Raw genomic sequence first — 23,489 nt, forward strand, 5'->3', positions numbered from 1 at the left:
CTCTCCTGATGGTCATTGGTTGGGTTGGATGGATAACACTGATTCTCCCCCTCCTGATGGACAATGGTTGAAGAGATAACTTTGTATCTTCCCCTCCTGATGGACATTGATTGAATGGATAACTCTGACTCTTGATGGACATTGGTTGGTTGAATGGATAACTACATCTCTCCCTTTCCTGAAGGGCATTGATTGGGTTAAATGGATACAGTAACTCTGTCTCTCCCTCTCCTGATGGACACTAGTTGGGTTGAACGGATAACTCCAACTCTCCCTTTCCTGATGTTACTTGTCCTGCACCGTTGTCTTCCAACATTTCCTGATTTAACTTCCAGTGTCTGCAATACTTAAGTTCAAGTTTAATTGTCATTCAGTCATGCATGAATCCCCATGAATATAGCCAAATCTCTAATGGCCAAGGTGCAAAACACAGTACCAACAGCCCCACACAGCACAATGCATATACAGTATAATTACTATAGCAGTAAACATACAGTCATACAAAAACAATAATCTTATAGCCTAAGTCCCTGCCTGTCATGTTTTGTAGATTGATGGTGCATGGGATGTTGTCAGTAAGAACAAGCATTAAACAGTTTGATCATCACGTACTAGTGCAGCCGCAGGTGAATGCAATCCAACTTGTTTTCCAACTGAGTGAGCTGGAGGGCAGTACTGACAGGAAGGGCCAGCCCCAACCCAGCATGGACACTTGCCACACCACACATCTTCCGGCATCTCCTCTCCTGAACAGCATGAGGGCCTGGTCTGCGCTACAACTGAGGTCAGCCAGCTCCCCCATTGTTGGTCTCACCGATGAACCAGTGAACCATATTTACAGTATTCTACAATACCAAGGTCCAACAGGATCTTGAAGTCACAAGAAAAATGCGGAAGATCACTTGCACCATTTGTTAGACTTGCTTTCTAATTTTAGCTCTATATAACACTGGGTAAGTATGTTAAATTCCTTAAACATTCATTTTAATGTCTGACATTGATGCCTGAAGGCTTGGAGTATATGCCCAGACTGTGAAGCTGGGTTTACAGTCACGGTCTATCACCTGAATGTCGTATCAACGATACTAAACCTGCAGTAGCTCAACCTGTTGTCAACAGCAAAAGTTGTTAATGTTGGAGTGATGGACTGACCTCAAGGTTCACTGTTTGTAGTAACCAGTATAGGAAGTTAAATTCAGTGTTTTATCGAGTTGTTACCATAATGATTTTAGTTGAATTAACTCTTTCAACCACAGCAAAGAAATATGTAATGGATACATAACCCTGTCCCTTTCTAATGACATAAGCTCACATCACCCGAAATAACTCAAATCTGAACAAGTTCAGATCCAGATTTAGATTTATTTATCCCATGTACATCAAAACACTCAGTGAAATGTACCATTTGCAGTAACAACTAACACACACAAAGGAGTGCTCCGGGCTGCTCACAAGTGTCACCATACATTCTGGCGTCAACATAGTATGCCCTCTGCCAAGTTTATTACAACCCTTGACCTCTGCAAGATCCCGCTGGCAAAACACTCTCATGTATACCGCATTCGGCACTCACCTTGGCCTCCTTCATTTCACTGTCATGCTGTTCGAGCTGCATGGAGCCCCAGCAACCTTCCAACGGCTGATTGACTATGTGGTCAGGGGATATGAGAAGCATTTTGCGGCCAACCTGGATGACGTGATCATCTTCAGCAGCAGCTGGGAGAACCACCTGAAGCACCTTGAGGATGTCCTGAAGAAGACTGCAGCCGCTGGCTTGACACTGAACATCCAGAAGTGTGACTGAGCCTGCGCTGAGACACAGACCCTTGGCTATCAGCTAGTGCAAGGACTAGTTCAGCCACTGGTTGACAAGGTCAAGGCTATCAGAAATAGTCCCAGGCATTCCAAACAGTTTCATTTATTTTCACTCACACTGTTACATTGGTTTGAAGACTGCAGAACGGTCCCAAAGGACACGAGTGGCAGTTTAGGACATCCTAAAATAGTGCCTGTGTTAGTGGAAGCAGATGAACTACAGCTTATGCAGGCAACACCACTGATGGGGAGGCATTATTCTTTTACGTTCAGATCTATGGGTTTATCTAAAGCATTTGTTGTGGAATAAAACTGTAGGATGTTAGAATCCCTGTTTAAAATGTTCCAATTCTGCACCTGAAATTATTATAATGGTCTGGTCACATCTTTAACCCTCCACCCCACCCCAGACCAACAGCAGAATTTTGGCCAGATTTAAACACTCAACCTAGCTTTGCAAGAGAGATGTGGAAGTTGGAGTTGACGGTTGGTAAATAGTTATATTGGAAAGTTAAAGTGTCGTGAAGAAAGCCTCTGTATGTTTGTAAATTTATGTACATACTTGTTTGTTTTTCATTTGACTATTTGTAAATTTTTTTTTCTTCACAACTTTTGGGCAGATTTTACACCTTTTCCCCCCAGAACTAAATAAAACCCCTTTGCACTAATATGCCTTTGTGGCTTACCATCTGTGTTTTTTCCAGCCGGTGACCCTTGTTGAGCATGCTCACCCATAGCTGGTAGCGAGGTGTGACACCACAATATTCTGTACAACAACACAAAACACAACAAGCAACAAAACAAGCTCTGTTCCTCCCTCCCACCCATCCATCCACACACATACACAGTCCTCTAACCCCAGGACAGGCCATCTTCTTTGGCCTCCAGTGGGCTCATGGATTTGCTGACTTCTGAGTCTGTGCAACATCCACAAACACCTTTGATTCCTTAAAGACAATTTTTCTTGAACTACCCAAATCTCTCTACTCTCAATGTTACTGCCATTGTTGCATATTATTAAAAACAATCATAAATCAATTAAAATGGAGCATAATTTAAATGTTTTTCCTCTAAATCAAGCTCTTAATTGGTGAGTTTAATCCAATTCAATGGTCAGTTACAATATGTATCTCCCTTCTATTGAGCTATCATAATGTTGAAACTCCACCTATAATTTAGAACTACACAATCCTAGAACCATCATAGTAAAAAGATACACAACCAGTGAGGCCACACTACCTTCTGTCACATTTTCCCTTCAGATCTTTGTTGAAAGCCACAATTGTATCTGCTTCCACCACTCTCTTGGGCAGTGCGTTCCAGACCAGGACTGGTTACAGCAAGACCAGGTTTCTCCTCACATTACTTCAGGATCCTTTGCCAATCGCTTTATAATCTGTGCTCTGTGTCTACCAATGGGATCTGTCTCCCTTGAATTCACTTCATTTACAATTTCTCCTTACTGCAAGGATGGGTGGAAGGTTTTAAAGGATTAATATTTGCTTGAATTAATTAAACCACAAGCTGACCCATATAGCATAGTCCTTAATGGTTAACAACTGCCACACAGATGCCTTGTGCAGGAAGGCACAGAGTCGACTGTACTTCCTAAGAAGGTTGGCGTCATTCAATGTCTGTAGTGAGATGCTGAAGATGTTCTATAGGTCAGTTGTGGAGAGCGCCCTCTTCTTTGTGGTGGCGTGTTGGGGAGGAAGCATTAAGAAGAGGGACGCCTCACGTCTTAATAAGCTGGTAAGGAAGGCGGGCTCTGTCGTGGGCAAAGTACTGGAGAGTTTAACATCGGTAGCTGAGCAAAGGGCGCTGAGTAGGCTACGGTCAATTATGGATAACTCTGAACATCCTCTACATAGCACCATCCAGAGACAGAGAAGCAGTTTCAGCGACAGGTTACTATCGATGCAATGCTCCTCAGACAGGATGAAGAGGTCAATACTCCCCAATGCCATTAGGCTTTACAATTCTACCGCCAGGACTTAAGAACTTTTTAAAAGCTATTATTAATGCTTTTTGAGATAGTGATTTAGATGCATATCATATTTTTTACTGAGTTAAGTATTGTATGTAATTAGTTTTGCTACAACAAGTGTATGGGACATTGAAAAAAAAGTTGAATTTCCCCATGGGGATGAATAAAGTATCTATCTATCTATCTATCTATCTAGTTTTCTAAAATCAGAACCTGCTAAGGTCATGTTCTTGCACCCTTAAATTCCAAACTGAATTACTTGTATAAATCAGTACCTGATCTTTCCACTTGAATTTGTCCAGGGACATTGTTGCCTGGGGTAACATCCATTAAAAGACTGATCAATAGATTGATAAGTGAACACAGAACTTCAAAGTGGAAATTTACACCATTGCCATGGAGTTACTTTTGCAACAAGTTCTCAAATAGAGGTCAGAGTCTTTAAATAAATGTGATATATGGTCAAAGTGAATCCAGCCTCCATCTCTAACTAGTAAATATTTACTGTTTAACAACAAAAATATTCTGCAATATTGTAATCATTAACAACAGAAGTAAGTAAATAGTAAATAAATTGATGTGATGATGTGGTAAATAGGATCAGCAAAATTTCAGATGACACCGAGATTGGGGGTGTGCCGAGCAGCAAGGAAGACTATCAAAACTTGCAGTGGCATCTTGTCCAGTTGGTAAAATGGGCTGAAAGATAGCAGATCATAGCTCACCTACCACCCCACCAGCCTCCAGGTCCAACCTATAATTCTTCGTAACTTCCGCCACCTCCAAAGGAATCCCACTACCAAGTACATCTTCCCCCCCTCTTTCTGCTTTCCTCAGGGATTGCTCCTTATGCGACTCCCTTGTCCATTCGATCCCCCCCATCCCTTCCCATCGACCTCCCTCCTGGCACTTATCCTTGTAAGTGGAACAAGTGCTACACCTGCCCTTACACTTCCTCCCTCACCACCATTTAGAGCCCCAGACAGTCCTTCCAGGTGAGGCCACACTTCACCTGTGAGTCGGCTGGTGTGGAATACTGTCTCTGGTCCAGTGCGGCCTTTTATATGCTGGTGAGACCCGACGCAGACTGGGAGACTGTTTCGCTGAACACCTACGCTCTGTCTGCCAGAGAAAGCAGGATCTCCCAGTGGCCACACATTTTAATTCCACGTCCCATTCCCATTCTGATATGTCTATCCATGGCCTCCTCTACTGTCAAGATGAAGCCACACCTAGGTTATAGAGGAACAACACCTATATTCCATCTGGGTAGCCTCCAACCTGATGGCATAACATTGATTTCTCTAACTTCCGTTAATGCCTGTCCTCCTCTTCTTACCCCATCCCTGATTTATTTATTTCCCCCCTCCTTTTTTTTCTCTCTCTGCCCATCACTCTTTGCCTGTTCTCCATCTCCCTCTGGTGCTCCCCTCCCCCTTTCTTTCTCCTGTCCCATGATCCTTTCCCTTCTCCAGCTCTGTATCCCTTTTGCCAATCACCTTTCCAGCTCTTAGCTTCACCCCACCCCCTCCTGTCTTCTCCTATCATTTCAGGTTTCCCCCTCCCCCTCCTACTTTCAAATCTCTTACTATCTTTTCTTTCGGTTAGTCCTGACGAAGGGTCTCAGCCTGAAACATCGACTGTGCTTCTTCCTATCTGTGCTACCTGGCCTGCTGCGTACCACCAGCATTTTGTGTGTGTTGCTTGAATTTCCAGCATTTGCAGATTTCCTCGTGTTTGAAAGATAGCAGATGGAATTTAATGCAGACAAGTGAGAGGCATTGCACTTTGGGAGGACATAGCAGGGTAGGACTTACATGGTGAGTGGTAGGACACTAAGGAGTGCAGTAGAACATAGTGTTATGGGAATTCAGATCCATAATTCCTTGAAAGTGGATGCATAGGTAGATAGGGTTATAAAGAAAGTTTTTCACACATTGGCCTTCATAAATCACAGTATTGAGTACAAGAGATGGGATGTTATGTTAAAGTTGTATAAGACATTGGTGAGACCTAATTTGGAGTATTGTGTGCAGTTTTGGTCACCTACCCACAGGAAAGATGTCAGTAAGATTGAAAGAGTTCAGAGAAAATTTACAAGAGTGTTGCCGGAAATTGAGGACCTCATTTATAGGGAAAGGTTGAATAGGTTAGGACTCCATTTCTGAGAATGTCAAAGAATGAAGGGAGATGTGATAGAGGTATACAAATTTATAAGGAACATACATAGGGTAAATGCAAGCAGACATTTTTTTGTGTTGCATTGGATCTGGAGTAATAATTATTTTATTCTGCTTTACATTTGTGTACTGGAAATAACATCAATCTTGAAGCTTGAATGCTGTTCCTGTGATGTAGTGTTCTATGTTCCATGTTGTATTAAGCAAAGTTTGATCCTTGCCAATTTTGACTAACACTTTTGCAAATAATTTTATCATTAAAGCATAAGACAATAACCAATGGCTGCTCACTAGAACATCTGGGTTGATACAGAAGCACCAAAAAGTATAGGAGTTAATGTATGAGAGAGCTCCTTAAAACATACTTTGGTAAGAATAACTGGTTACAAAAGCAGACAAATAATTCAGTATGTGTCAGGAAATGTAGAGGAGGTATAATGAGTTCTTCAGGTCCAGCCCTTCGAGCCACGTTGCCCAGCAACCCCTGATTTAACCCTCGCCTAATTACGGGACTATTTACAAAGACCAATTAACCTCCCAACCAGTGTGTCTCTGGACTGTGGGAAGAAACAGGAGCACCTGGAGAAAATCCATGCAGTCTTGGGAAAAACATACAATTTCCTTACAGAAAGTGGCGGGAATGTTGTTTAACAAGAGTGGTTAATCATTTAGAATTCCTTGTGTTTTTCTTGAGCGACTCACACTTTGTAATACAGTCTCCTGGAGCCTTCTGTTTAAGCTTGTTCAGACTGACAGGCTCAGGGATTCCATGTTACTTGTATTATTTAAAGGATGCCCAATCAGCCCTAATTGTGGGGTCCTAGTTTTGAGGATGTTACTTCTCGCAGTGTTGCTTGGCCGAGCCACTGATGTTCTTTTAGAATTATTATGATTAAATTCTCATCACCATCTCTACATCAGAGTCTGTCCTTCCTCTGCACTTGGGTTCCAATATTGCCAGCGCACACCGTGACAGGAGGCTTGACCCAAAAGTACAGGACTTAATGTATTAGAGAGCTCCTTAAAATATTTCAATTTGTGTCAGGAAATGTAGAGGAGGCTTAACCCAGAAGTAGAGCAGTGGAGATGAGTTGGTGAAAAATAACTTCAGTATGAGACTGCAAATTAACAAGTCACAAAATAAGTGAGAACAGAAACTAAACACAATAGACAACAAGGTAAGCTTTAGGCAGGGAGACTAAAAGCTCAGAGAAACTGGTTGAGGCCGGCTGGTTCGATGAGTGTACAAGGACTGTGGATGAGAACTGGAGTTAAATAGACTGCAGGTAATGAGTCTGGTTTGATGAGTGAACAAGAACTGTGGATGAGAACTGGGGTTAAATAGGCTGCAGGTAATGAGTCTGGTTCGATGGGTGAACAAGGACTGTGGATGAGAACTGGGGTTAAATAGACTGCAGGTGATGAGTCTGGTTCGATAAGTGTACAAGGACTGTGGATGAGAACTGGAGTTAAATAGACTGCAGGTGGTGTGTCTGGAATAAATGGCAGGTGAATCCTATTAGCTGAGTGGAGACTGGGAGGTGGCTGTATATGCAGGCTGGTAGTTGTCAGTAGGAGTAGGCCTGATAATGTGAACACAAACTTCAGAACACATTTAGAATTGCAAAGACTTTACTTAAAGAACTTCCTCATCATGGCAGGGTTGCAACATAAACAAATATCGGTGCTAGGTTAGGTCAGTGCACAATGCTGTGTTTTAATCTGGTTCCAACTCATTAAAATAAACATTGGATTCTAAATTAATCAGTCATTTCTACAATGTATAAATTTCATATATACAGGAAGCCTTCTCAACAATTCCTTCCAGTTCTTCACGTTAAGTGACAACAACCATGGCCATCAAAATGATCTGGTAGTTCTCTGTGATGTCGCCTTTGATGGTCATTTTAACGGTGGCTGAGATGATCTTAAGTGCCTAGAAAGCAAATTAAAAAAAGTCCTACTTAAAATCCGCCATGTCAGAATGTTATTGATGTGCCCTTAAAACTATACACTAGCGTTATGTATTGAGTGTTCAGGAAGGTGTAGCACCTCTGGTGAAGGGGATTATCATGTGCATTTTGGAGAAGCTCACTCACCTTTGGACCCAGTGGACACTCAGCTCCAAGAAGCTGTTTGCATGTGACAGCGGCCACACAGGTACACACTGCTTCGACAGGTGGGCTAAACCAGGAGGGGGTAGCTTGCGGGCCTCATACCCTGGAGAGATAGGGACAAGCCTAGGAGCGAAGGGCATGACGAGGTACAGAAGGAGGAATGGTCATCCAAGGAAGAACCCAGTTTATAATGACTACTCATATCACTGGACCCAGACTTCCGAGGTTGAGAGAGTGAAATTGCCCCAGTGCAATGACTTATTCCATTTTAAAAACTCTCCCACGCAGGATTCCTGCCATCACTGAGCATAACAGAAAGCCACCACACTACAAGAACTGGTAATATGAATTGGATTGAAAAGCCACATCAAAATTGTATTTCTTTAGCAAAGTATTATTCTTAGGTATTGTTACGTGGCCATTCAAAAGTTTTGCTGAAACTTATCTAGCTTCCTGTTTTATTTTACTTATTTTTATTCAGAGATACAGTGTGGAACAGACCCTTCCAGCCCACCGCATTGTGTTGCCCTACAACCCACCAATTTAACCCCAGCCTAATCACGAGACAATTGACAATGACCAATTAACCGATTAACCGAAATGTCTTTGGACTGTGGGAGGAAACTGGACAACCTGGAGGAAAGCCATGTGATCACGGGGAAGACGTACAAGCTCCTTACAGACAGTGTTGGAAATAAGCTCTAAACTCCGATGCCCTGAGCTTTAATAACCTTGCATTAACTGCTATGCCACCGTGGTAGCACAAGACTGTAAGATATACAGTGGCATGCAGAAGTTTGGACACCCCTGGTCAAAATTTCTGTTACTGTGAATAGCTAAGCGAATAAAAGATGACCTGATTTCCAAAAAGCATGAAGTTAAAGATGACACATTTCTTTAATATTTTAAGCAAGATTACTTTTCCATTTCCATCTTTTACAGTTTCATAATAAAAAAAAAAGCAAAAGGGCCCAAAGCAAAAGTTTGGGCACCCTGCATGGTCAGTACTTAGTAACACCCCTTTGGCAAGTATCACAGCTTGTAAACATTTTCTGTAGCCAGTTAAGAGTCTTTCAATTCTTGTTTGGGGAATTTTTGCCCATTCTTCTTTGCAAAAGGCTTCTAGTTCTGTGAGATTCTTGGGCCGTCTTGCATGCACTGAGGTCTATCCACAGATTTTTGATGATGGACTGTGGGGGCTGTGAGGGCCATGGCAAAGCCTTCAGTTTGCGCCTCTTGAGGTAGTCCATTGTGGATTTTGAAGTGTGTTTAGGATCATTATCCTGTTGTAGAAGCCATCCTCTTTTCATCTTCAGCTTTGTTACAGATGGTGTGATGTTTGCTTCCAGAATTTGCTGGTATTTAATCAAATTCATTCTTCCCTCTACCAGTGAAATGTTCCCTGTGCCACTGGCTACAACACAGGCCCAAAGCATGATCGATCCACCCCCATGCTTAACAGTTGGAGAGGTGTTCTTTTCATGAAATTCTGCCCCCTTTTTTTTCCCAAACATACCTTTGCTCATTGTGGCCAAAAAGTTCTATTTTAACTTCTTCAGTCCACAGGACTTGTTTCCAAAATGCATCAGGCTTGTTTAGATGTTCCTTTGAAAACTTCTGACGCTGAATTTTGTGGTGAGGATGCAGGAAAGGTTTTCTTTTGATGACTCTTCCATGAAGGTCATATTTGTGCAGGTGTTGCTGCACAGTAGAACAGTGCACCACCACTCCAGAGTCTGCTAAATCTTCCTGAAGGTCTTTTGCAGTCAAACGGGGGTTTTGATTTGCCTTTCTAGCAATCCTACGAGCAGTTCTCTCGGAAGGTTTTCTTGGTCTTCCAGATCTCAACTTGGCCTCCACCGTTCCTGTTAACTGCCATTTCTTAATTACATAACAAACCGAGGAAATGGCTACCTGAAAACGCTTTGCTATCTTCTTATAGCCTTCTCTTGCTTTGTGGTCATCATTTATTTTAATTTTCAGAGTGCTAGGCAGCTGCTTAGAGGAGCCCTTGGCTGCTGATTGTTGGGACAAGGTTTGAAGAGTCAGGGTATTTATAAAGCTTTGAAATTTGCATCACCTGGCCTTTCCTAATGACGACTGTGACAACCCATAGCCCTAACAAGCTAATGAAGGTCTGAGACCTCGGTAAAAGTTATCTGAGAGCTCAAATCTCTTGGGGTGCCCAAACTTTTGCATGGTGCTCCTTTCTTTTTTTCATTCTAAAATTGTACAAAACAAAAATAATACACTAATCTTGCTTAAAATGTTGAAAAGAATGTTTCATCTTTAACTTTAAGACTTTTGGAGATCACTTCATCTTCTACTCACTTAACTATTCACTGTAACAGAAATTTTGACCGGGGTGCCCAAACTTTTGCATGCCACTGTAGGAGCAGAATTAGGACATTTGGCCCATTGAGTCTGCTCCACAAGAGATTTTGCAGATTCTGGAAATCTTGAGCAACACATACAAATTGTTTTAGGAACTTAGCAGGTCAGGCTGCATCTATGGAGGAGAATAAACATCGATATTTTGGGCCTTCATCAAGGCTGGGCAGGAAGGAGGCAGAAGTCGGAATAAGAAGGTAGGAGGAGGGAAAGGAGGACAAGTTGGCAGGTGATAGGTAAAACATGGTGAGGGGGTAGGTGTGTGGGTGGGGGAGAGGGATGAAGTAAGAAGCTGGGAGATGATAGATGGAAGAGGAAAATGGCTGAAGAAGAAAACTGATATGAGAGGAAAGTCAGTGATGGGAGAAGGGGAAGAGGGAGGGGACACTGAGGGAGGTGATGGGCAAGTTGGCAGAAGAGAATGAGTAAAATGGGAGACAGAATGGGAAATTGGAAAAAAAAGATGGAGGGGTAGAAAACCTACAGCACAATACAGGCCCTTTGGCCCACAATGCTGTGCTGAACACATACTTACTTTAGAAATTACCTAGGGTTACTCACAGCCCTCTATTTTTCTAAGCTCCATGTACCTAAGAGTCTCTGAAAAGACATTATTGTATTCGTCTCCACCACTGTCGCCAGCAGCCCATTCCACACACTCACCACTCTCTGCATTAAAAATTTACCCCTGACATCTCCTCTGTACCTACTTCCAAGCACCTTAAAACTGTGCCCTCTCACGTTAGCTATTTCAGCCCTGAGAAAAAACCTCTGCCTATCCTTGCGATCAATGCCTGTCATCATCTTATACACCTCTATCGGGTCACCTCTCATCCTCCATCGCTCCAAGGAGAAAAGGCCAAATTCACTCAACCTATTCTCATAAGGCATGCTCCCCAATCCAGCCAACATCCTTGTAAATCTCCTCTGGACCTTTTCTATAGTTTCCACATCCTTCCTATAGCGAGGTGACCAGAACTGAGCAGAGTACTCCAAGTGGGATCTGACCAGGGTCTGATATTCTCAGATATTAAATGGAACCATTAAACTAGTGTAGAGGAGGCTGCATCAGGAGCACCGGATACAGCAGATTTGCAGGTGAAGTTGCAGACCTGGAAGGACTGTTTGGGGTCCAAATTACTGGAAGTTGGAGAAATCAAGGTTCATGCTGTCAGGTTGGAGACTACCCATACCAAATATGAGGTGTTGCTCCTCCAACCTGAGATGTTACAACATTTCCTTCCTTCCTGACTCCACGTATAACAATTTTAGGAAATGAACCTACTCCACATGTTTTGCACTTCATGGGTCACCCTTTATTAATTTGTCCTCAAACCCCTTTCTTTACTTGGCACTGCCATCCCTTCTGTCCCTTAATCTTTGCCACCATAATAGACATGTACTTCCCTTTTGTTCTCTCTTTTCTTTCCTCCTCCTTTTCAGCAATATAACACTTGTTAATCTCTAACCTTTTCACAGTCCAGGGAAAGGTGACTGACCTGAATTGTTAACTCTGTTGCCTTTCTAGAAAGTGACTGCTGAACTGTGTGTTTCTAACATTGTATGCTTTATTTCCCATTTTCCGTGCTGAAACTCTATTCTTATTTGTAACTAGAGTCATAGAACATTACAACAAAGAAAAAGACCCTTTTGTGCCACTGTGGCGGCCCGCACATGCGGGATTCGAACCGCCATCGGTAGCCGTGGGCAGACATGTGGTAGCGCGTTTGGAACTACCCACTCAGGGTGGACTTTCCAGGGACAGTCTGATGTCACGTCCGCCCCGCGGGTCGCAGGGGCCCATGGGAGGGGAGATTTAAGCACACGATTTTGAATCAGTAAAGGCATTCTGAGTTCAGCTCTCTCTGCCTCCGTGTGTTTCTTTAGTAGAGTGTTGTTCATGACTACATTAGTGACTCCGACGTTCCAGACAGCATCTGGAGCTGGCGACTCAGCGACCAGCCATGAGTTCGAGCAACTCGCACATCGTGGTCTCTCTGAAGCTCCTGACTTTCTGGGCCACTCAGCCCCACGTTTGGTTTGAGCAGGCTGAGGCCCAGTTCAATATCAGAGATATTACAGCCGATGCCACACGGTACTACTACGTGGTCAGCACGCTTGAACAGGAGATGGCAGGCCGGATCATCAACTTCCTATGCCAGTCACCAACAGAGGACAGGTACACTAAGCTTAAGGTGCTCCTGATCTGTATCTGATCTGTACCAGTTCCCCAAGCCTAGCATGGTCAAGGGCCTGCAGGAGTTCATAGGGATGGTCAACTTTTATCATCGGCTCGTGCCGGCGGCAGCCCGCATCTTGAGACCTTTGTTCAGTCTGATGGCTGACAAGGCCAAAGAAGTGGCATGGGACGCGGGGTCCACGGAGGTGTTCGAGCAGGCCAAGGAGGCGCTGGCAAAGGTGGCCCTCCTAGTGCACCCGAGAGTCGATGTACTCATGGCGCTCACAGTCGACGCTTCCAACACGGCAGTCGGCGGAGTCCTGGAGTAGCTCGTCGAGGACCAGTGGCGACCACTCACTTTCTTCAGCCAGCACCTATGGCCACCAGAGGTGAAATACAGCGCCTTCGACAGAGAGTTGCTAGCGCTCTACCTGGCTGTCCGGCATTTCTGGTACTTTCTCAAGGGAGTTCACCATGTATACGGACCACAAGCCCCTCACCTTTGCACTGGCCAAGGTATCGGACCCATGGTCGGCTCGGCAGCAGAGGCACCTGTCCTTTATTTCAGAATTCACCACGGACGTCCGCCACATCGCAGGGAAGAACAATGTTGTTGCTAACACACTGTCTTGACCCTGCCTCCACTCTGTAGGCATATCGTCCTCAGGAATAGACTACGCAGCACTGGCAGAAGCACAATGGTCGGACATCGAGATCCCGGCTTGCTGCACCGCTGTTTCGGGGCTCCAGTTGGAGGATGTCTCCATCTGCCCAGCAGCGGATCAACTCCTGTGCGACGTGTCTACCGGCAAACCCCGACCCGTGGTACCAGCAGCATGGAGGCGCCGGGTGTTCGACACGTGCACGACCTGGCCCATCCTTCCATCCGGGCGTCCATCAAGCTGGTAGCGGACAGATTCGTCTGGCACGGTTTGCGCAAACAGGTTGGACACTGGGCCAGGACCTGCGTGCACTGCCAGACCGCCAAAGTCCAGCGACACATGAAGGCTCCCCTCCAGCAGTTCCAGCCAACACACAGGAGGTTCCAACACATCCACGTGGACATCGTCGGCCCCCTGCCAGTCTCCCGGGGCACCAGGTATATCTTTACCATGGTAGACAGGTTCACCAGATGACCGGAAGCCGTATCGCTTGCAGACACGTCCACTGAGTCCTGCGCCAGGATGCTCATTGCAAACTGGATCATCAGGTTCGGCCTCCCAACGGACATCACCTCCAACAGAGGGGCACAGTTCACATCTGGTTTGTGGACAGCACTGGCGCAGCTCCTGGGCACTCAGCTGGATTACACCACAGCGTACCGTCCCCAGTCCAACGGTTTGGTAGAGAGATTCCACCGGCATCTCAAGTCGGCCCTGATGGCGCGCCTCAGGGGCCCCAACTGGACAGATGAGCTTCCCTGGGTCCTTCTGGGCATCCGCACAGCCCCCAAGGAGGACCTGGATACCTCCTCGGAGGAATTGGTCTATGGCGCCCCCCCGATGGTCCAAGGCGAGTTCGTACCAGAGGCCTGAGGTTCGGAAGAAACTCCAGCAGCGGTGCTAACGAGGCTGCGGGACAAGGTAGGGACCCTGGCACCGGACCCGACCTCCAGGCATGGTCCCATGTCATCCTTCACCCCTAAAGATCTCCGAGACTGTGAGTATGTTTTTATTCGCAGGGGCATGCACAGGTCACCTCTACAGCGGCCATACAAGGGACTCTTCAAGTTGATCCGGCACAATGGAACCACGTGTGTTGTGGAGGTGGGTGGCCGGGAAGAGACTTTTACTGTGGACTGTCTCAAACCGGCGCACTTGGACATTGAGCAACCAGTGAGAGTACCCGCACCGCGCTGGCGAGGCTGGCCACCCAGGCAAGCACACAGACTGGGGGCTCCACTCCCCAGATGGATGTTTCTGGGGGGGGGGGGGGTGGCAGCCCACACATGCGGGACTCGAACCGCCATCGGGAGGCGCGGGCAGACACGCGGTAGTGTGTTTGGAACTACCCTCTCAGGGCGAACCTTCCGGGGACAGTCTGATGTCATGTCCTCCCCGCGGGTTGCAGGGTCCCATGGGAGGGGAGATATAAGCGTGCGATTTTGAATCAGTAAAGGCATTCTGATTTCAGCTCTCTCTGCCTCCATGTGTTTCTTTAGTAGTGCGTTGCGCGCGACTACATCACCCTACTATTTTGCCTAGTCCCATCGACCTATACATGGACCATAACCCTCCGTATCCCTCCCATTCATGTACCTACCAAAACTTCTCTTAAGTGTTGCAATCAAACTCACATCCATCACTTTCACTGACAACTTGTTCCACACTTGCATCATCCTCTGAGTGAAGATGTTCCCCTTAAACATTTCACCTTTTACACTTAACCTATGTTCTCTAGTTTTAGTCTCATCCTACCTTTGTGGGAAACACCTGCTTGCATTATTATTACTTAAAGTAAAAAATCATGGGATTGGGGATAATATTCTGGCATGGGTGGAGGATTGGCTTTCTAACAGAAAACAGAGAGTTAGGATAAATGGTTTATTCTCAGACTGGCAGTTGGTGACTAGTGGTGTTCCGCAGGGGTCGGTGTTGGGACCCCAACTCTTTACAATCTATATTAATGATTTGGAGAAAGGGACTAAGTATCGAAGTTTGCTGATGACACAAAGATAGGAGGGAGTGTAATGAGTGCAGAGGACATTGAAACCCTGCAGGGGGACATAGATAGGCTGAGTGATTGGGCAGACATTTGGCAGATGAAATATAATACTGACAAGTGTGAGGTCTTGCACTTTGGCAGGAAAAATAATAGAGCAAGTTATTATCTAAATGGAGAGAAACTGGAAAGTGCTTCTATGCAAAGGGATCTGGGGGTCCTGGTGCAGGAAACACAAAAAGTTAGTATGCAAGTGCAGCAGGTGGTCAAGAAGGCCAATGGAATGCTGGCTTTTATTGCTAGGGGGATGGAGTATAAGAACAGGGAGGTCTTACTGCAGTTGTACTGGGTATTGGTGAGACCACACCTGGAGTACTGCGTGCAGTTCTGGTGTCCATATTTAAGAAAGGACATACTGGCTCTCGAGGCAGTGCAGAGAAGGTTCACTAGGTTAATTCCGGGGATGGGTGGGTTGATGTATGATGAGAGGTTGAGTAGATTGGGACTCTACTCATTGGAGTTCCGAGGAATGAGAGGCGATCTTATTGAAACATATAAGATTGTGAAGGGGCTTGATCGGGTGGATGCGGGGAGAATGTTCCCAATGATGGGTGAAACTAGGACTAGGGGGCATAATCTTAAAATAAGGGGATGCCGTTCCAGGACTGAGATGCGGAGAAATTTCTTCACTCAGAGGGTAGTGGGGCTGTGGAATTTACTGCCCCAGAGAGCTGTGGAAGCTACTACACTCAATAAATTCAAAACGGAGATAGACATTTTCCTGGATAAAAATGGCATTAGGGGATACGGTGAGCGAGCAGGTAAGTGGACATGAGGCTAGGTTTAGATCAGCCATGTGATCTCCTGGACCAGTTTTCGATAGCCTGGATGGGTCGGAGAGGAATTTTCCAGATTTTTTCTCCTCAATTGGCAAATCAGTTTTTTTTCCCCGGGTGATCACATGGGTTTGGGCGGGATGAATAATAAAATAAAATGGGCGGCATGGTGCCCTGTTGGTTGGCACTGTTGCCTTGTGGGATTCGGTGAAAACTAGAGTTAAGATTGGATCAGTCATGATCTTGTTGAATGGCGGAGCAGGCTTGAGAGGCCGATTGGCCTACTCCTGCTCCTATCTCTTATGTTCTTATGTTGCATTTACCCTATCTATACCACTCAAATTTTTGGACATCTTTATCAAATTCCCCCTCATTCTATGCTCCAGGGAATAAAGTCCTAATCCATTCAGCTTTTACCTATATCTTGGGTCTTCAAGTTCTAGCGGTATACAATAATCATACAATGATTGTAAGTTCATCAAATAGTTCACAAGATTATTGTCAAATAAAAGGCCCACTTATTGGTAAATTGTACATTTATACACTTAACATTAAACAAAAACATACTATATTACATAAACTATTTAACTTGCCATTAAAAGATTTAATTAAATATAAAACTTCAATTTATTAGAATGTAACTTTAACTAATTAATGCACCACATTCCTTAACTTTTAAAGCTAATAAGATCACTCAGCAGCAAATCATAAACAGAAGAAATTTTGCAGATGCTGGAATGCAGAATGAAACACAAAAACCCTAGAGGAACTCAGCAAGTCAGGCAGTATTTATGGAAATTAATAAATAGTCGATATTTTGGGCTGAGACTCTTCATCAGTCCTGATATATAACAATCAGTAGTAGCATTCAGTGCTGGACGGTTGTGTGAAGAGACACCCAAGGACTTACATCATGACCACTAGGGGGAGCCCAGCTGACAGTAATTGTCTTAGTGCTGCCAGCCTCCACCACACCTCGAACCGGATCAATGGTGAATCCTTTCACGTGAGCAGCCTGTGGACTGTCAATGATGAACTCAACACTCTGCAAAGACAAAACCACCAGTTGAGGTAGAGATTTTAAATCACAGAATCCTAGTCTCAACATCTCTGAACATCTTCCCTGGGCTAAATTACAAAGATAGTGGCTATACAGTATTTCATTAAGAGTTTAAGGAGACTTGGTATGCCACTTACGACTTGCAAATTTCTACAGATGTACTATGGAGAGCATTCTAACTGGTTGTGTTACTGTTTGGTATGGAGGGGCTATTCAAAAGATCAGAAAAAGTTGCAGAAAGTTGTAAACTCAGCCAGCTCTATCGTGGGCACTAGCCTTGTGGCAATGAGGACCTTCACCACCCAGGACATACACTCTCCTCATTGCTACCATCGGGAAGGAGGTACAAGAGCCTGAAGAGAGACACTCAATATTTCAGGCTTCTTCCCCTCTGCCATTAGATTTATGAAAAGGAAATGAACCCCTGTATGCTACCACACTATTTTCTTTTTTTTTCTTGCTCTTTTTGACTACTTATTTAATTTAATTTTTATATACAGTATATTTTTAATGCAATTTATAATTTTGTAAATTATGTATTGCACTGTACTGCTGCCACAAAAGAGTATTTCATGACATATGCCAGTGATTGATACCTGAGCTGTGAATTAGAGCTTCCTTTTTATTGCTAAATACTGATTTTGTGAAATGAAGTATATTTTTTAGTTCCATATTGCCCTTCACAAGTCTAGGATTTCCCAGTGCACCTTACAGCCAATATCCACACAGGCTCCTGGAGGTGGCCCAGATCATTTAACTTGTTAATTTTACCCTTGAATCTGGTCATCTTTCAATATATGGGTTGATAGGTTGAGTGAGCTAGTGCTTTTCTACTTGGAGTAAAGGAGGATGAGAGGTGACGAGAAAGTTGTATAAGATGATGAGAGGCAGAGATTGAGTGGACAGCTAGAGACATTTTCCAGGGTGGAAAAGACTAATACGAGGGGCATAATTTTAATGTGACTGGAAGAAAGTTAAGGGAGATGTCAGAAATAGTTTTTTTAAACAAAGAGTGGTGGGCTTGTGGAGCATACTGCTGGGATATGTTGTAAAGGCAGCAACTTTATGGATGTTTAGGAGGCTCTTAGATAGGCACATGGATGAGAGAAAAGTGGAGGGCTATGTGGTGGGGGGTGGATTGATCTTGGAGTAGGTTAAAAGGTTGGCACAACATTGTGGGCTGAAGGGCCTTGACTGTGCTGTAATGTTCTATGTTTTATGTTGTTTGAGGTTTAGCAGGATACAGGTGAGATAGAAAGTTGGGTGGAGTGTTAGTGGATGGAATTTAATTTGGAAAAGTGCAAGATGAGGAACTTTATGAAGTGAAAATCAGGGTAGGACAAACACAATGAATGGTAGGGTAGTAAGAAATGCTAATGCTATTAAAGCTCAACCCATAGTTCCCTGAAAGAGGCAATGCAGGGAGATAAGGAGCTGAAGAAGGCTTATGGCATGTTTACCTTCATAGTTTGGGGAATAGAATATAAAAGGAGGGATATTATGTTAAAACTACAAAACACTAGAGAGCATTTAAAGTATTGTGACCAGTTCTGGTCACCACATAGTGCAGAGGAGATTCTTCAGGATGATATGGACACAAGAGAATGCAGATGCTGGAATCTGGAACAATACACAATGTGCTGGAGGAACTGAGTTGAGCAATGTCTGCCTGGGGTGGTGGTGGAATCAGATGTGATAATGACATTTATTTTGTTTTAGAGATACAGTGCAGAACAGGCCCTTCCAGTCCACCGAGCTGTGCATCCAGCATCCCACCGATTTATCCTCTAGCCTAATCGCAGGTCGACTTCCAATGACCTACTAATTAGTATATCTTTGGACTGTGGGAGGAAACCAGAGCACCTGGAGGAAACCCATGCACACACAGGAAGAATGTACAAACTTTCTTACAGAGGACACCAGAAATGAACTCTGAACTTAGACGCCCAAAGCTGTAATAGCATGGGCGTCTAAGCTAACCACTATGCTACCATAAGCGCTAAGAGGCTTTTAAAATGACACATAAATAAACAGTACTGTGTTTGGCACAGAGATGTGGCCAAAGGGCCTGTTTTGTTGTACTGTTCAAAGTTTAAAGTTCGAGGTAAATATATTATCAAAGTACATATATGTCACCATATAAGACCGAGATAGGTCTTCTCCTATCATTTCGCATTTCCCCCTCCCCCCACTACTTTCAAATCTCTTACTATCTTTCCTTTCGGTTAGTCCTGACGAAGGGTCTCGGCCTGAAACGTCGACAGCGCTTCTCCCTATCGATGCTGCCTGGCCTGCTGTGTTCTACCAGCATTTTGTGTGTGTTGTTGTTTGAATTTCCAGCATCTGCAGATTTCCTCGTGTTTGCTCTTTAAAAACCGAGATTTGTTCGTTTGTGGGCATACTCAGAAAATCAAGGAAAAATCAAGGCCTACAGGGACGAGGTCCAGCACCTAGCCACATGGTGTGATGAAAACAACCTGGCCCTTAACACCCAGAAGACCAAGGAGATCATTGTGGACTTCAGGCATGCTAGGAGCCATACTCATGTCCCCATCTACATCAATGGAGCTGTAGTGGAGCGTGTATCAAGCTTCAAGTTCCTTGGTGTCCACATTTCCGAGGATCTCACCTGGTCCCTGAACTCCTCCATCCTGATCAAAGAGGCGCAACAGCACCCTTCATTCCTATGGAGCATCAAGAAAGCTCACCTCTGTCCCAGGATACTGACGGACTTTTACCGCTGTACCAGTGAGAGCATACTCACCAATTGCATCTCAGTGAGGTATGGCAATTGTCCCATATCGGACAGCAAAGCACTCCAGTGCACAATTGCCCAGCAGATTATTAGCACCCAATTGCCTACCATTGAGAACATCTACCATAAACGCTGCCTGGGCAGGGCGAAAGGATTATCAAGGATACATCTCACGCTAACTATGGACTTTTTACACTCCTCCCATCCGGTAGGCGCTACAGGAGCCTCTGCTCCCACACTAGCAGGCACAGGAAGAGCTTCTTTCCTGAGGTTGTGACCCTGCTGAACCTCCCATCACAGCGCAAAGCAGTATTGCACCCATATTGTACTGTCTCAGTACTTTTATATTTGTGTGCTGTAGCACCTACTTTTTATTCACAGTTATTTTGTAAATAACACTATTCTTTGCATTTCTGGTTAGATGTTAACTGCATTTTATTTGGCCTTGTATCTGTACTTGGCACAATGACAATGAAGTTGAATCTAATCTCATCTAATCTAATCTAATCTAATCTAATAATGTTTGATCTAATTTACTTCTTGTAACTTTAAACACTTTTAAATAACTTCTGGATATGCCTTGTTACATATCTACAATTCAAAAGAATGTGATTACCTTTTTTCCAGCAGCCTGAGTTGATCGGATACATCCTACCTGGAATTCCCTCAAAGCGGTGGTGTATTTGTTCTCAGACTTGATGCTTTTCAAAGTGAGCAGAACTGACTTCAGTGGCTGAGGGATATCTGTGGACAATAGTTACAGAAATTCACGGTATAAGCTCCTCAAACTGAAAACCATGGAAATACTTCTCTTTGTGAAGTTAGAAAAACACTTAAAATTAGAAAGTGGTTTTGGATTCTGATGAATTAATCCAAGGTTCTTTCAAAAGTCAGGAAAGAAGCATAAAATTTATTGCTTCATGATTATTTTATCAATGTATTATTTGCATCAAATCAAATCAGCAAGGATTGTACTGAGCACCCTGCAAGTGTCACCATACTTCTGGCATGCCAACGTAGTGTGACCATAACTCACTAACTCTTACCGTACGTCCATGTTCCATGAACAAGTCATCCCATGTTCTTTGGAACATGGGAAGAAACTGGATCACCGGGAGGAAACCCACATGGACATGGAGAGAACAGACAGTAGCGGGAATCGAGCTTCTGATCTTACAGCTGGGGCTGAAATTAAGTTACACTAGCTGCTATGCTACTGTGCTGCCCTGGTATGGAACAAGCTGCCAGAGGAAGTGGTAGAGGTGGGGTACAATTACAATGTTGAAAGGTGGTTGGACAGGTACATGGATAGGGAAAGGTAAAGAGGGATATGGTCTAAGTGCTGGAAAATGAGTCTATTTCAGATGGGCACAAACACAAGAGATTCTGTAGATGCTGGAAATCTAGAGTAACACACACAAAATGCTGGAGGAACTCAGCAGGTCAAGCAGCACCTATGGAGAGGAATAAAGTGTTTACATTTTAGGCTGAGACCCTTTATCAGGACTCAATGAAGTGTCAATGTTTCGGGCCGAGACCCTTACTTGTTCGGCATGGACAAGTTGGGACGAAGGACGAAAGGCAAACACCAGAGGGCATATGTACAAAATTAAGGGAGGGAAGTTTAGGGGAGACATCAGGGGTAAGTTTTTTACACAGAGGGTTGTGAGTGCCTGGAATGACTTGCCAGGGATGGTGGTGGAGGCTAAAACATTAGGGGTATTTAAGAGCCTCTTGGACAGGCACATGGATGAAAGAAAAATAGAGGGTTATGGGGTAGTGTGGGTTTAGTACTTTTTCTTTTAAGGATTATATGGGTCGGCACAACATCGAGGGCTGAAGGGCCTGTACTGTGCTGTAGTATTCTATGGTTCTTGTATGGTTCTGTGCTGTATTACTCTATAACTATGTGGAATAAGGTCAATAGGTGATGTTGTAGCTGTCTAGTGTCCCTACCCTATTTGAACATAACTGAAAACTGGATGAGTTTGGGGGGAATGGACACATTTGGAGTTGATAAATTTGACTGTTGTGAGAAATGGATATCACATTAAACATGACAATTAAAATTTGTGATTGAGCCCTCCCTCAGTTGTGTGATGACATTATAGCACAAAAGGTATTATACCGCTTCCATCCATGTGCTCACAACTTGGTAAGATGCTTAAAGATTCCACTGGGACATCGAGTGGGTCTCCACCTTCAACAAACATCATATGTTCTCTTGCAGCTCCCTTCAGCTGGATTGTGTGACTGACCTGTGAAGGAAAATGAAATATAGTAATCACTAATCTTTCTGGAATTTCCTTCATGCAATGATGTGTTGCCGCTAACTGGGGAGCTGCTGAACAGGTTGATTAAACAAGTGTTGGCCACTATCACTCAATGCTACTGCATATACAGTCATTGGTGTGAGCTTTGCAATATACCTTATGCACAAACTTTACAAAGTTTGCAACAAATCACATTTACTTTTAAAATTTATTTAGAGTTAGAGCATGGTAACAGACCATTCTGGCCCAATGAACTTATGCTGCTCAATCACACCCATGTATCCAATTAACCTAATAACCCACATGTCCTTGGACTGTCACCATCACAATTATTTATTTATTTAGAGATACAGCCACTACAAGTTCTTCTGGGCCAATAAGCCCACACTGCTCAAATACAGCCATGTGACCAGTTAGCCTACTAACCCTCATGACTTTGGAATGTGGAAGGAAACCGGAACACCGGGAGAAATCCCACATGGTCGTGGGGAGAATGTATAAAATCCTTACAGATGGCAGTGGGAACTGAACTTAGATCGTTTGCATTGTAATAGCATGATGGTAACCACTATGCTACTGTATCTCTCCTTAGATTATGGATGAGGTGGGTTGAAAATGCCTGTTTCTGTGTTACACGATCCTACTGTAAAGATAATTATAACAACAATTCCCCTTTTAAGCAGCTGCTGACATACCTTATCAAACAGCTCTATGTATATCACATCCGAGTAACATAGACTTTCATGGTCAGGACTGAAGGTCACTTCAAATTCTTGAGTCTGCATTGCATCTATCCATCCTTTAACAGGAGAAACACTGAAGACACTCTGGCCACTGTAGTTCTGAGTACCTGGCAAAATATATAAACAAGAGGGAGTTATACCTCTGGCATGCCACTTACATTTGAACCACTTTTCCATGCAATTTCTCAATGGGCCAAATTGCATCATTCTGATCCTACGTTTTATGGTCTTTCTCTCCAACTACTCAGTACTCAGGAAATCTGATATTGTGGCAACCCACTTTCTACGCAGGCGAACCAGCTCACAAATAGCCAGCGCGCGGGGAAAGACTTTGGTAATGCACCTCTGACGCCATTTCCGCCCGGAAAGGGCAGGCGCTAGGGATTAAATGCCAGCGCCGCGAAGTTTGAATAAACTAGTCTTGAAACTACTTACCGACTGCGTGTCATCTCTAGCTCTGTATGTAGTACATCGCTACATTGGTGACCCCAA

At 44.1% G+C, this 23,489-nt stretch overlaps 1 protein-coding gene across 7 annotated transcripts in view; it reads right to left on the reverse strand.

Annotated features, from left to right (window-relative positions):
• Nucleotides 1-7,243: 7,243 nt before the first annotated feature.
• The window catches only part of cfap74 (cilia and flagella associated protein 74), a 461,786-nt gene continuing 445,540 nt past the window's right edge, over nucleotides 7,244-23,489 (reverse strand). For 4 of the 7 annotated variants that reach the window (XM_073032445.1, XM_073032443.1, XM_073032442.1 and 1 more), the window contains 5 exons: nucleotides 22,950-23,104; nucleotides 22,110-22,239; nucleotides 20,598-20,725; nucleotides 17,077-17,211; nucleotides 7,244-7,918 (listed from right to left, as the gene is read on the reverse strand). In XM_073032445.1, the coding sequence (XP_072888546.1) occupies nucleotides 7,820-7,918; nucleotides 17,077-17,211; nucleotides 20,598-20,725; nucleotides 22,110-22,239; nucleotides 22,950-23,104 (647 nt within the window). In that variant the 3' untranslated portion in view covers nucleotides 7,244-7,819. Of the gene's footprint in view, nucleotides 7,919-17,076; nucleotides 17,212-20,597; nucleotides 20,726-22,109; nucleotides 22,240-22,949; nucleotides 23,105-23,489 lie in introns of those variants that run through there. The other 3 variants (XM_073032444.1, XR_012096720.1, XR_012096719.1) reach the window with 3 other exon arrangements.

Source organism: Hemitrygon akajei, chromosome 29, assembly GCF_048418815.1.
Source record: "Hemitrygon akajei chromosome 29, sHemAka1.3, whole genome shotgun sequence".
Lineage (NCBI taxonomy): Eukaryota > Metazoa > Chordata > Chondrichthyes > Myliobatiformes > Dasyatidae > Hemitrygon > Hemitrygon akajei.